General features: G+C 42.3%; 1 protein-coding gene across 1 annotated transcript in view; it reads left to right on the forward strand.

The window, feature by feature from the left end:
- EXOC2 (exocyst complex component 2) overlaps nucleotides 1–13,615 on the forward strand; it is a 154,549-nt gene that overhangs the window by 55,466 nt on the left and 85,468 nt on the right. Inside the window, exons 7-10 of the mRNA XM_068559475.1 lie at nucleotides 1,297–1,377; nucleotides 9,477–9,622; nucleotides 9,757–9,838; nucleotides 10,565–10,667. Coding sequence (XP_068415576.1) covers nucleotides 1,297–1,377; nucleotides 9,477–9,622; nucleotides 9,757–9,838; nucleotides 10,565–10,667 — 412 coding nt within the window. The remainder of the gene's footprint in view (nucleotides 1–1,296; nucleotides 1,378–9,476; nucleotides 9,623–9,756; nucleotides 9,839–10,564; nucleotides 10,668–13,615) is intronic.

Below are 13,615 nucleotides of genomic sequence, written 5' to 3' on the forward strand. Positions count from 1 at the left end.
CCACTTGAGCTCAAATTTGGGGTTTGGCTTTGTGACCTTGGTCAGCTTATTTAATTTTACTGAGCCGTGGTTTCCCCATCTGTGAAATAGAAATAACATTAGAAGCTCATCATTGGCTTCTTACCAGATACGCATCGTGCATTAGAAACTTATCATGGTGCTCTGCTTATGGTCATGCCTCAATAATATTTGCCTTGCTATTTTTATTACTTTTACTGTGTCACAGTTTTGAATTTGAAATTGTATTTGGGGATTTGTTTTGAAAATTTTCTTAATGAGTCACCTGAGCAAGCCTGATCTGCTGTTTAAAACCTCCTCTCTTCAGCAGGTAAAAGTTTTTAAATATAAATTAATGCTTTCCTAATACTCTTTATCAGAATCATTCAGATGTGCGTCAGTATTAGCAAACAACTCCAGTGTAATTCGTACATCCACAAATTGACGTATTGGTAGATGTTACTAGATATTTCTTGAGAACCTCCAGGGAAATAATTACAGACTGAATAGAACATGAATAATACGTATTTTGCCATGTTAAATCCCAAGGCTGAAATTAAATATTTTGAGGTTGATAGATATCAAATAGTAGTGTTTCTATTTTGTAGATGGTGAAACTGAGAAATAAGAATGACTTTCTTATGGCCAGATATCAAAGATATTAGTTATTTAAGCCTCACTTTTTTTTTTTTAATAACCTTTTCAGATAATTATGTAAGTTCATCTTTTTTTTTTTGATTAATTTATTTATTTATGATTGTGTTGGGTCTTCGTTTCTGTGCGAGGGCTTTCTCTAGTTGCGGCGAGCGGGGGCCACTCTTCATTGCGGTGCGCGGGCCTCTCACTGTCGCGGCCTCTCTTGTTGCGGAGCACAGGCTCCAGACGCGCAGGCTCAGTAGTTGTGGCTCACGGGCCCAGTTGCTCCGTGGCATGTGGGATCTTCCCGGACCAGGGCTCGAACCCGTGTCCCCTGCATTGGCAGGCAGACTCTCAACCACTGCGCCACCAGGGAAGCCCTCACTTTTCTTTTTTAATTCAACCGTCTTTACCACTCAGCCTTGGTGATCAGATGACTAAGTACGTGTATTATGTACTATTTTAACAGCATTAAACTACCATGACTTAAGACTGGTGTCTGCTGGTTACTTTGCAGAGTTTGTGCAGAGTTTTTGTGTGTTTGTGCTTCTTTCTAGCAGTGAAAATATGACCATTTTTTATGCTGTTTAAAAATGTCATTTTGACGTAATGTTTTCCCACCCATTAAAACAGCCTGTGTTTTAACTAGATGCTTTTTTCTAGCCATCCATCAAAAACTAGAAGCGGATGGAACGGAAAAAGTAGAAGGATCCATGACGCAGAAACTGGAGAATGTTCTGAACAGTAAGTTTTGTCCTACTACCCAAAACTATTTATGGACTTCATAACAAGCTTTGATACAGTTCTTGGACCTGGTTTCACAGAACAAGGCAGTAAGTTGTATTTTAGTATTTATTTCTAAATAGTAGTGATTTAATGAACATAAAGGGGAATAACAACATTGAAAATGAATGTTCTCTTTCTGTTTGCATTTTATTTATGAGAACTCATCATTTGAAAGCAAGCCAGTGTACTTCTTAAAAAGTAAAATTTGCTGCCATAAAGAGGGCCGGGATATAAATAGCATCATCAAAGATAGAAAAGTGCCGCAGCAGTAACCAAGATTGTCATTGACCGAAACCTGAAAAAGCATCTTCAAGTATGTGCCAGCATCAATGCAAATAACATCAGCTACTAGAGTGACAGATACCGAGCTGCTGTCTATTTATTTGTGCCTTGTCTTTTTCCAAAACAACTTTAAGGCAGCTGCATATTTGAGTGTTTCTAACTGTGAGACATTTTGTAAGAATTGTAGGCCAAGAGAAACTGATACATGCAGTTGGAGGCCCTGTCCACCTCCCCTTCTTTTTTCTGACATCTGTACTTCCAGCTACTTATCCTACTGATTTAGAAGAAACTCATCAGATAAATCAATCCCTGTTATAATATTAGTGGCTTAAAAGTAAATTATTCTCTTCCACGTATGTAGTAAAAATATTTGACAAGGAGCAGTAATGCCCAGGGGACTGTCCTAGTTTTCAAGTATAAGCACATATAGCATATGATTTCTCCAGGAAGTAGGGTAGGGTCGAGAATAACCGAAACATTTAAGAACCCCGGCATCAGCTCTTTAGTGATTCTATGAATGCAGGACTGTGATAGCAAGTCAGTTTTGCACGTCCAGCTTAATTTAGTCCCATCAGCAAAAGTTTCTGAGCTTTTTTGTAAATATCTATTTGTAAACCTGGGGATAGCTCTGATAATAAAAGTGTTTCCTAGAAAGAAGCTTTAATTTGATATAGGCTTTCCTTGGTAGTAGAATTTGAGTACTTGGATTTCATCCCAAACTTTATGAGTTTGACAGAACTTGAAATTTTTTTGTCTCTGGTTGTTGGTATTATTATCATCATCATTACCATTTTGCCTTGAGATTTTACCTCGTTCCTTGTTCTCGTCTGAGAACCAAGTCACCAGCTTTGTTCAAATGGATATATTCTGAATTCAGCCCAAATAAGCATTTACTAAAGCTATTTCTATATTAACATAGACATTTTAAGGTCTTGGATGGATATTTTCTGTTTAGGGATGTTATTTTCCCTGGAGAAGTTGCCATCAAACCATGATATCTGTTTAAAAAAAAGATTATGTCAGTAACTTTTTTTTTCTTTTTTTTTTTTTAAGTTTATTTATTTATTTACTTATGGCTGTGTTGGATCTTCGTTTCTGTGCGAGGGCTTTCTCTAGTTGCGGCAAGCGGGGGCCACTCTTCATCGCGGTGCGCGGGCCTCACTATCGCGGCCTCTCTTGTTGCGGAGCACAGGCTCCAGACGCGCAGGCTCAGTAGTTGTGGCTCACGGGCCCATTTGCTCCGCGGCATGTGGGATCTTCCCAGACCAGGGCTCGAACCCGTGTCCCCTGCATTGGCAGGCAGATTCTCAACCACTGCGCCACCAGGGAAGCCCTATGTCAGTAACTTTTAAAAGGTGGCTTGTGAGAACAATCTGGCTTAGTAAGTATCTCATTGTATCAGTATAAGAAAATGGATATTGGCTCAGGTTTGGAAAAAATCACGATCTGTTTCATGGGTGAGGCCTGGCATAGTATGTTAACGTAATTTTTTTCTTTTCAGTAGTTTTAGGTAATTCTCCTTTGGGATTTGTGGTATAAAATTTGTAAGGGAAATGGTTTTACTTCTGTTCCTTTATAAGCACAAACTTTTTCTAGAAATGTGTCCTTTTAACTTTCTACTGAAATTTGCTCTTTTTTGGGTAAAGTTGGCTTAACGTGAATGTCACTTCTTTGAGACTCAGGACTTTCTGGGATAAAAATTTGCTGTAGATTATATTCCTTTGTAACAATCCATTTTTCCTAGAAACATTTTTATGTCAACCGGATGTTGATGTTTGCTGTCTTAGGGTAAGTCGTGTTAGTCTAGGTCAGCTTGGCCAACATTTGTAAGACTGGTTGTGTCAAGTGCCGTGCTGGGTCCAGCGTTGAGTATGGAGCTGGGAGGGGTGTGGCTGCCACCCAACAAGCAGGTCCCCTGCCCCGACGGCGTGCCCGGGTCACCGATTCACCGATCTTCAGGAGCTGTACCACCGGGGAACTGAAACAGAAATTATGCAGGAGTGCAAATGTAGTCTGGTTTGCTTAGATTATATATTTTTTCTTTTTTTCGAATTTCTATTTCTCCTTTTATTTATTTATTAGCATCTTTATTGGAGTATAATTGCTTTACAGTGTTGTGTTAGTTTCTGCTGTAAAACAAAGTGAATCAGCTATACGTACACATATATCCCCATATCCCCTCCCTCTTGCGTCTCCCTCCCACCCTCCCTATCCCACCCCTCTAGGTGGTCTCAAAGCACCGAGCTCATCTCCCTGTGCTGTATGCAGCTGCTTCCCAGTAGCTATCTATTTTACGTTTGGTAGTGTATATATGTCCATGCCACTCTCTCACTTCGTCCCAGCTTCCCCTTCCCCCTCCCCGTGTCCTCAAATCCATTCTCTACGTCTGCTTAGATTATATTAATGCTTTAATCTTGTGTATAATTACATACTAACGTGCATTTTCCCTGAGTTATTTTAAATGAAAGTTTTTAAAATTTGGGCAACCTTTTTCACTTTAAGTTTCTAAAGGGTGATGTTGACTAAGAAATTCAGTCCCTTTTGTTCAGAATTTATCAATGCTGAAGCCTTTCATTGAAATTCTTTTTTGTTTTCACTGATACATGTTTCTCATATTTGCCTTGGTATTTAATAATTCCTTCTTGATTTCAAGCCAGTGATGAAGTGAAGACTGTTAATTTCTATCAAATCCACGTATCTCACTCTGTGTTGTTACCTATTCCAAGAGCATCATAGAACAGCGCCGTCCAACAGAACTTCTGCCATGATGGAAATGTAGCTCTTGAGCACTTAAAATGGAACTAGTATTGCTGAGGAATTTAATTTTTATTCAATCTTAATAATTTGGCTTTAAGTCGAAGTAGCCCCGTGTGGCTGGTGCGGCTGGGCTAGGCAGGCAGGTGCAGGGAGGGACCGTGCGGTCTAGGTGTGCGTCGCCAGAGCCGGGACAGCTAGACCTCTGTGCCCCTCACTGGCGTCAGGGCTTGCTCCCACAGTCCACAGGTGCTCAGCCCCCACGGTAACCCTGGGAGGCTTGTGCTGTAACCTCCATTTTATTGACGAAAAACTGAGGCTCAGAAGGATTGAACGCGTTACCTAAAGTCACATCAGCAGTAAGTGGCAGAGCTGGGATTTGTGTCTACGCATCTGGCTCTGAGTCTGCGCTTTAAACTACAGACTGCCTTGCTGGTTTGGGATGCGTGGGTTTCAGTGACCAGTATGCTTGCCACGTTGCATCAGGTACACACCCGGTTGCTAGCTCTGCGGTCCACTGAACGTTCACCAGTAACAGATGCCCAGCTGCTCTTCCTGCAGAGTCGGGGGGACCCACTGCATACGCTTGCCAGGCCCTGCTCAGACAGCAGAGTGCGCCCGTGTGCAGCCTCCTCGTCTCCCAGAGAGAAACTTGCAGACGTTTCACAGACATGGAGACTCAGAAGGGGAAGTTGGCCCACAGAGATGAAAGTGCACCAGAAAAGGGAAAGTGGTGACAGTGTGGGTGGAATTCAAATCCAGCACGACTTGGGTTGTAGAAGTGGCTGTGGTGGGGTGTGGACACTGGCACTGGGAGCCCCGAGGAGCTCAGTGAGGGTGGACTTCCCCACCGAAGCCAGGAAGGTGTGATGAGGGGGTAAGGCTGTCCCAGAGGGAGTGAGGCCGACAGAGCGCTCAGAGCTGACCCGTGAAGCTGGAAGTACAGCAGACAGACTTGGAAACGAGCGTGATTGTTTGTCAGAGCACAGAAAAGATGCTTGATACGTGCTGTAAACTTTATGACAAGAAGAGGCGGGCTATCTTGATGATATTTTTTACGAAGAAATTAAACACTTGAATTTTCAGTGTTTCTAACGTTTTATAGTGTACTAAATAAAAATTAGGTTTACTGATTTTTCATTTTCTTATTGATCTATAACCAACAGTAAGCAAGTTTTTAATGCTTCAGCAAAAATTTTTTAAGTCACAGAACAAGCGTCGTTTTCGCATTATTAGGGTTGCTTGCTGTGCTCGGCTCAGCTGCCCGATCACTGACGTGGTCCTGCACATGGGCCCTGTGCTGTCCCTCCCTCAGGGAACAGCGTCCTGGGCACTGGTTCTGAGGCTGGTTTCTGGTACTTGCCCTGTAAGCGTTTATTGAGCGCTCTTATTTATATTCCAGGGACAGGAGGATGAAACTTGTGCTTTAATTCTGAGAGTTTATAATCCAGTGCAAAGTAGGTCCAGATAGGCAGGGGATTAAATTGTGGTGTGACAGTGCTCTGCTGGTAGGGGTCCCGGAGCCCCACAAGGGGCACCTGATGGAAAAGTGGATGGAGAGAGGACGGGGGAGGGCTCCGAGCCTCGGGAGAGGAGGGGGACAGGCCAGGCAGGCCGACATTGGCCGGTGGGCACTAAGTGGGCCCAGGTGCATCCGGGCGGGGCAGGCCGCACGAGGAGGAAGGTGCTGACCTCAGGGGAGATGGCTGTGGGCCATGAAGCAGAACCGAGTACCCTGGGGTGCAGATGTGAGGGCTGAGGCTGCCGGGTCGAGGGGTCTGCTCGTGACAAGCTCTCTGTGCGGCGCTGTGGAATTTGTCTTTATCCTGAGACTACTGGTGAGCCGTGGGAGGATTTTAAATAAGGAAGTCACATGGCGAACTTTTAGAAAAACATTCTGCCATCTGTCCAGAGAACGCACCCGAGGGAGCTGGGTAGAGACCAGAGGAGAAGCCGGCAGAAATGTGCACTGGTGATGCGAGAGCGGTTGTGGGACCCCGGCGCCAGGCCCGGCTGGGAACGAGCGCTAGGTGACTCAGGTAGTGACCTTGTCCGTGTAAGGTCGCCCTGTAATGTCAGACAGCTGCCTGCCTGGCCGTTTCCTGGAGTCTGTTAAGAGAAACGAGACACACAGCAGGTTGTTCAGTCTCTTTGTGTCCTGGTTTTGCTATGAATTTAAGTATACGTTGAAAAGTTACCTTAAATTTCATTCAGCTTTATTGTTCCTGGGGTAAATTGTGTCGTGGGTGTGTAGGGGGAACCCTCCTCCCATCCCCCCCCCCACCCCAGCTCCCATCAAGCAGAGACGCAGGTTATACATTACCCGTACCGTCCTCTGTGCTGGGTGCCAGTGCCGTGAAAAGGGGCCAGAGAGAGCTTCGTGTTTACTTTAATAAACATGCTTGAAATGACCAGGCGCCATCAGAATTACACGACTAGCTTTTGTGGATGACGGGTTCCGGGCACAGTTACAGTGTTTGTCCATCTTTGAGGGCAGGTGTGAGTTTGATTGGTCAGTGGGCAGTGCTGCAGTGACTTGTCTTCCCATCTTATTCTCCAGCTCTGTTGAGATATAGTTGACACGGGACATTGTGCAAGTTTAAGGTGCGCAGTGTGATGGTTGGATACCTGTCTGTGATGCCGTGTGTTCACCCCCCCGCGCCCCCCCGCCCCCCGCCGCCAGCGCTGTCGCCACACGTAATTCCATTTGTTTGTGGTGAGAATGTCTGAGATTTCCTCTTGAAGCCACTTTCAGGCTACAGTACAGCACTGTTAGCTCTGTTTCCGATGCCGTGCATCACATCCTCAGAGCGCATCCATCTCCCCGTGGCCCCAGCCCGGCCTGCTTACAAGAGCTCGGCTTTTCAGGCTCCACGTGTAAGTGGAGCCACTCAGGGTCTGTCTTCCAGTGACTGCACGTGGTGTGGAGCCCTCCGGGTCCATCCGTATCTCCCTGTCTCACGCTGAGGAGAACATCACTGCCCTGCCAGCCCAGCTGAGGCCAGTGTCATTGCTGTCAGTGCAGGGGCATCCATCCCCGAGACCATGATGCAGTGTCCCTGCGGGGGGAAGGGGTCAGCCTTCAGCCTGCACTTGCCCGGGGCTGCTCGTGGGCTGGTGCAGGTGGCCTTCAGGGCAGTCCTGCCTCCGTTCGTGGAGCCAGCGTGCCCTTCTCCTCTCAGCCGCGGCTGGTGAGCTGCTGCTGATTTTTATCTGCTTGCTCAAATCTCGGTTTCCCTGCTTTCGTTTATTTTCTGACTGTATATAATCATCCAGTTATCAGAGCTATGAACTCCCAAAATTTTACTGTGAATGCAGTAAAGTTCGCAACAGAATAATTTATGGACAGAAATTGTCTATAAATTAAAATCATAATTTCATGACTTAAAATTTGTACATAAATTAGAATTCTCTATATGTATACATTTCTGTGTAACTAAACTAAATTTTAATTTTATAGTTTATAATTTCTGCCTATAAGTTTTTCTGTATTAAATATTTATATTTTATTTAATTTTAAGCAGATTTTTTACCTGTGCTTGTTATACTTTTTAGGGGAGTTTGAAATTATTAGTTTGTAGTTTTTAATTGTCTTTAAAATAAGATGAATAAAAAATCTAATTTTGATATTTTGTACTCCTTCATTGTAGAGAAAGTGCTTGGGGATTTAACATCCGCAGCGCACACATAAGTAATCAACCTTTAAAAATATTCAGTCCCCATTCACGTATCTAATTCATTCATGAAGCCTCAATTCGTGACGTTTATTTCTAAATGATAAACAAGTGCTTAATATTAATTTTCTTCCAAGAAAAATACTTTTAATCTTAATCACATTTCTAATATTCATTTAGTCATCATTATATTATATGGTTTGGTGGCAAGAAGGGAATATATTTTTTTTCTCAGAGTAGAAATTTAGTATTCTACATTAAATAGTGGGTGGTGAAAATAGCTGTCCTGACAAAACAAAGTTTTTATACCAGGCCTTTAAAATTTCAACAGAATTTAAACATTATTTAGATAAAACAATTATGTTACAAAGATGACTTTTAACACACTCAGGCCACCCACAGTGTGGACCAGAGAATGCGGCGCGCCAGCCACCCAGCAAGACTGAGGTCGTTTTCTTCATCTTTGCTTAAAGTATAGTCACTAGACCAGATAATGTAGAAACTTTTTATGAGCAGTGGTCAAACAGCCAAAAAAAGTTTATCCTTTTTCTCCCCTTTTCTTGTGACTAATTAAAAATAATTCACAAGTTGAAAAAGCTTAACTATTTTTGTACACAGTAAATTTTGTTTTAGATAAAGAAACTCTTTCATTACAGTGATTCATAGAGTTTGAGGTCTTTAAGGTAAAAAAAATACATATATATAGAATGTCCAGTTTGTGTATCATTTTAAGAAATATTAAGCTGATTTAAGAAATATTCATTAATAGTGGTGTGTTAAAGTTTGACATTTTAAATTGCTTATATCATTTTTTGTGCCTGCTAGATAATTTTATGTAGAAGTAGGATTAGGTCTAAAGTATTTCTTTTGAACAACTTTTCTGAAAAATTTTTTCCATTTTTTTTTTTATTACTATGGATATGTAGATATTGAATCCAGAGAATTTAACTAGTGTACGTGTGTGTGCACGCGTGTATATGTGTGGGTTTTAACCTGTTGTCTGAATTAATGAAGTAACCTAAGGGTCCATAATGCTGTAAACCTTAAAAGAAGCTAAAATAAATGTAGATTCACATTAGACAATTTATTTGGGCCCGGTAAGTATGGTTATTCTTAATTGGATACCATTAATTGGTATACACATATGAAAAGACTTCACAGGCAAAAAGAAAATTGTATTTTAGCAAACCGTAAAAAAACCTCCAATATAGCTGACTTTTAGAAAAGTCTACTGAGTTTTAATATTAAGTGCAATAGCAGTCTAACATTTTATTTCTTTGGTCCAGTGACACGTTTTCTGATTAAAATTAGTTTTTATCTAAGTTTCTTTTTGTCCTTTTAAAATAGGAGCAAGTAACACTGCGGACACATTATTTCAAGAAGTCTTAGGTCGTAAGGACAAGGCAGATTCCACTAGAAATGCACTCAATGTGCTCCAGCGATTTAAGTTTCTTTTCAACCTTCCTCTAAATATTGAAAGGAATATCCAAAAGGTAGAGTGCATATTTATGTACCTATGGTCATAGATGTCATAAATTTTAAAGAGTTGTTAAGATGTTTTTTATCTTAACCAAATGTCTTCATTAAACTTTACTGACAGTCTCCAAAATGTTTCTTTATTTTAAAGGGTGATTATGATGTGGTTATTAATGATTATGAAAAGGCCAAGTCACTTTTTGGGAAAACGGAGGTGCAAGTTTTCAAGAAATGTAAGATTTGTTTATTACTTTTAGATTTTCTACTTTGCTTTTACAGGAAGAATGTGGAATGTAGTCTGCAAAGAATGTTACATTCGTTTTAGTTTTTGTTTATATGGTGCCCTTTCTCAAGTGTAAGACAGTTACTTCAGAAGTAACACGATGGCTTTTCTTACTAAGATGGAGTGAAAACTGTAGGATAGGTTAGTCTTGGACATTCTTTGCTGCTTGTTAATCATGTTGCTATTTAAAGTCTTTTCTACTGGAAAGAATCAATTATAGATATTTTACAGAAACGGAAATCTACGTTTTAATCTTCCCTCTTCAGAAAGACCAATATATTTATGAATTCTAACCCTACAAACTAAACAACTTTTGAAATTATCTCTAAGGCTAGAGTTACAGAAAATAAGAAAAGCCTAAAATGCCTTATGGTCATGCCTTATTAACTGGGAGAAATATCACAGGGCTTGATTAAATTTGTAAATAATTTTATTTTTATTGTGGTAAATTTACATGCAGTGATATGCACAGGCTTACATGTTGCAGCTCAGTGAGTTTGACAGATACACAAGCCCATGGAACCCACACCCTGGAGAGAACGTTTTCATCACTCCAGAAATTTCCCTCTTGCCTCTTAGTCGCCCCTCTACCCCAAGGCAGCCACTGTTCTGCTTTCTGTAATTGGATTTTAAATTTTCATTCTGTAAGTCGTGTAATTCTTTCCTTTTTAAACAGATTATGCTGAAGTAGAAACACGGATTGAAGCTTTAAGAGAATTACTTCTGGATAAGTTGCTTGAGACACCATCGACCTTACATGACCAAAAACGTTATATAAGGTAAACCTTCTGCAAGAATTTTGACAAATCACATGTGTCTGGATAGTGCTGCATACATCATGTAACTCTTAAAGCTGATTTGGGGGAAACTGGGAGATTGACAAAACGGTAAAAGGGAAGACAAGTAGCAGAAATTTAGGGATACCTAGTGTAGGACACCAAAATTCTTTTGTGTACTCAAAAATTTGGGAGCACTCACTCTTTAAAGGCAAGGAAATCCTGCCGGTTTGGAGAAAGGAAAAGTAGCCTCATTGCACCTCTCCTCCCGTCCACAGCATCTTCCCCAGCCCGGGGTTGCGGGGGGCTCCCTGTGGGCCCCCGCAGGTGGGGACTCCCTGACTGGCTTAGAGGGTGGCACTATCCCACAGGCGGGAGAGTCTCTGGTGCCCCGAGAGTGGCCAGGGCTCAGCAGCAGAGAAAATTCTGAAAGCTTTCAGTCTTGAAAAGGAAGTGGGAGGGCTTACGTGAAAAAGACAGCAGTAACAGCAAAAGCCATGGACACCACAGCATAGAGGGAACCATGTTGCCCGAGAGGGAGGGGCTTCAGCAGGCGCAGGGGCGCTGGAACTGCTGACTGCACCCCCCCCCCCCAAACAAGCCTGCGCTGCTGTGTCTGAGCCTCACTGTGCCTCACAGCCGCCATGCGGCATCTGCATCACACCTGGCGCGCAGGTGAGGACCTGGGACTCAGAGCGGTCGCTGCTCAGCACGCACCGCCACAGGCCTCCCGTCTGTCTGGCTTCACAGCCTGTCTTTGCTTTTCTCTAAGTGCCCCCAGAGGAAAGAATGCATTTGGGAGATTTTTCTGGCCTGTAGAATCATAGAAATCTAATGCTGCAAATAAACTGCACGTTAGTTATCCAACAGCTGTTTTTTTTTTTTTAACGTGTAAAGTAACAGAGTTCTAGGAAGGTTAATCTCTCATGTAGGAAACATAGCTGGTTAGCATCTTGTCTGTGTTCTGCCGTGTTGCTTCACTAATCGGGCTTTGTGTCTATTTACCTGTTTACATTTATTCTTTTTCATTTGCTGATAGTAATACGTTAAACCTTATTGAGTGCAGGATTTCTTTGTGTAGCGAATTTCCATTTATGTAGATTACTCATGTACAGCTCCTGTGACTGGTTAACCTACTGGATACCATTTAAAAGATGGTGGGTGTTAAAAAAGATTCTTTTAAATGGCCTATTTAATGTTTTATTCCCTGTCATTTTAAAGGGAAAAGAACAAGAATGTCACTGAGAATGTCAAGTCATTTACTTATTTTTTAATCATTATTTTATTTTTGATACTTTGAGAAGATACTGAGCAATTTTATCATCCTTCTTAAATTAAGGGTTTCATTATTAATGAATAGCAAAAACAACATCACAGCCAGGCCAAATATCTGTTGGACTTTGGAATCTATGGTGCGCAGTCCTTTGAGCACCAAGTGGGGGTGGAGACTCTCGACTTTATCATCAGCAAAACTCCACCTCTTAGCTCTCACGTAACCAAGTTGTGCAGGGAATGAGCGAGTCAGATTACCCCTGTGTTGTGCTGTTGTTCACTGCTGTATCTACCTAAAGGCATCCTGATGCTTTTCACTCTCCTTACTCTGGTGAGGCTAGTAGCTCAAGCAACAAGCCAAGTACCACATACTTCTTCCATGCCAGTGTGGTTCTGTCCTTGGTAATTGTTAAAAATCATGCTCGAGTATGGCTAAAGACTGTAATTCTTAAATTTAAAAATTTTGAGCCTATGCTCATCATAATTAACACTCCTTACCTTCTGCCTTCTAAAAAAGTCTTTTTAAAAAGTGTTCTCAGATAACACGTATTTAAAAGAAATAGCAATAACCTGTATCATATGCTAAGCCAAGATCTTTGAAATGAAACTACATACTAAAAGAAAAGAGGAAGCTCGTTGGATTAAGTCATTTAACCAAGGAAAAGCCTAGCACAAGTTGTGCTTTTGCACTGAGACACTGCAGAGTTTCTGAGACAACAAATTTATCTTTCTTTATAAAACTCTTATGTAATACCCATTAGCAAGATGATAGAAAGAGGATTATTATTAAATTTTGGGAGGACCTCGCCAGCATACTGAAAAGACATAATCTGAGAAGATGCTGAGCAGAAAGGCACGTTGATCTTGCTGTGCTGCTCGAGAGTGAGCCTTGTGACGGCCCCTCTGTGTGCTGCTGGTGGTGTGCACAGAGAGGGAGGGAAGCCGCCCTCCGACAGGGACGGTGCTGTGTTTTCTGCTGCTGCCGATCTGAGGTTGCTGTTGAGTGCCAGCGTCAGGAGGAGGTGCAGCAGGAGTCTCTGGGCAAAACAAACCTGTCTGAGGACACCTCTGACAGACAGTTCCTCTCCGGCAGGAAGGGTGGAAGCGCACGGTTTGGGGAAAGAAATGACACAATGTACTATTTGTCATATTTACATTCCAGAGGATAGAAGAGGAAAGCCTGCGTGAGGGGAAGACTCAGATTGGGTTTTGAAGGCTTTGCTGAACGTCACCTGTTAGATCCTCCCGGGGATGCTGTTAATTGATGTGCCAGACTCTCGGCACAGACAGCCTCCTGGCCCCTGTAAATAAAGGGTCATGGCTCGGGTAGGAGAGGAGCCCGCACGGGACACCCCGCTGTCCTCGGAAACCATTCTTCCCCGTTAGCCCGTGGAGGTCAGGGAAGGTGGGTCGTTCCCGAATGTGATGTCAGGTTTCTTCTCAGTGTTCTATTTGTCACTAACTTGTTTCTCCTCTAATTAGCTGCTAATTGAGAAGACTGAGTAAGGAAATACTCAGTACTGCAGAAGCTGGGGAGAGAAGCCCAGGTGTGTCCCTGCGTGTTTAGAGGTCATAGCTTGTCACCATTAATTAAAATTTATTCTTGAACAGAACTTTTAACCCCAAGACAACAGACAGCTTAGGGTTTATGAGTTATTTTAAGACAATAAGTCCAGCTT

This window comes from Eschrichtius robustus, chromosome 12 (assembly GCF_028021215.1).
Source record: "Eschrichtius robustus isolate mEscRob2 chromosome 12, mEscRob2.pri, whole genome shotgun sequence".
Lineage (NCBI taxonomy): Eukaryota > Metazoa > Chordata > Mammalia > Artiodactyla > Eschrichtiidae > Eschrichtius > Eschrichtius robustus.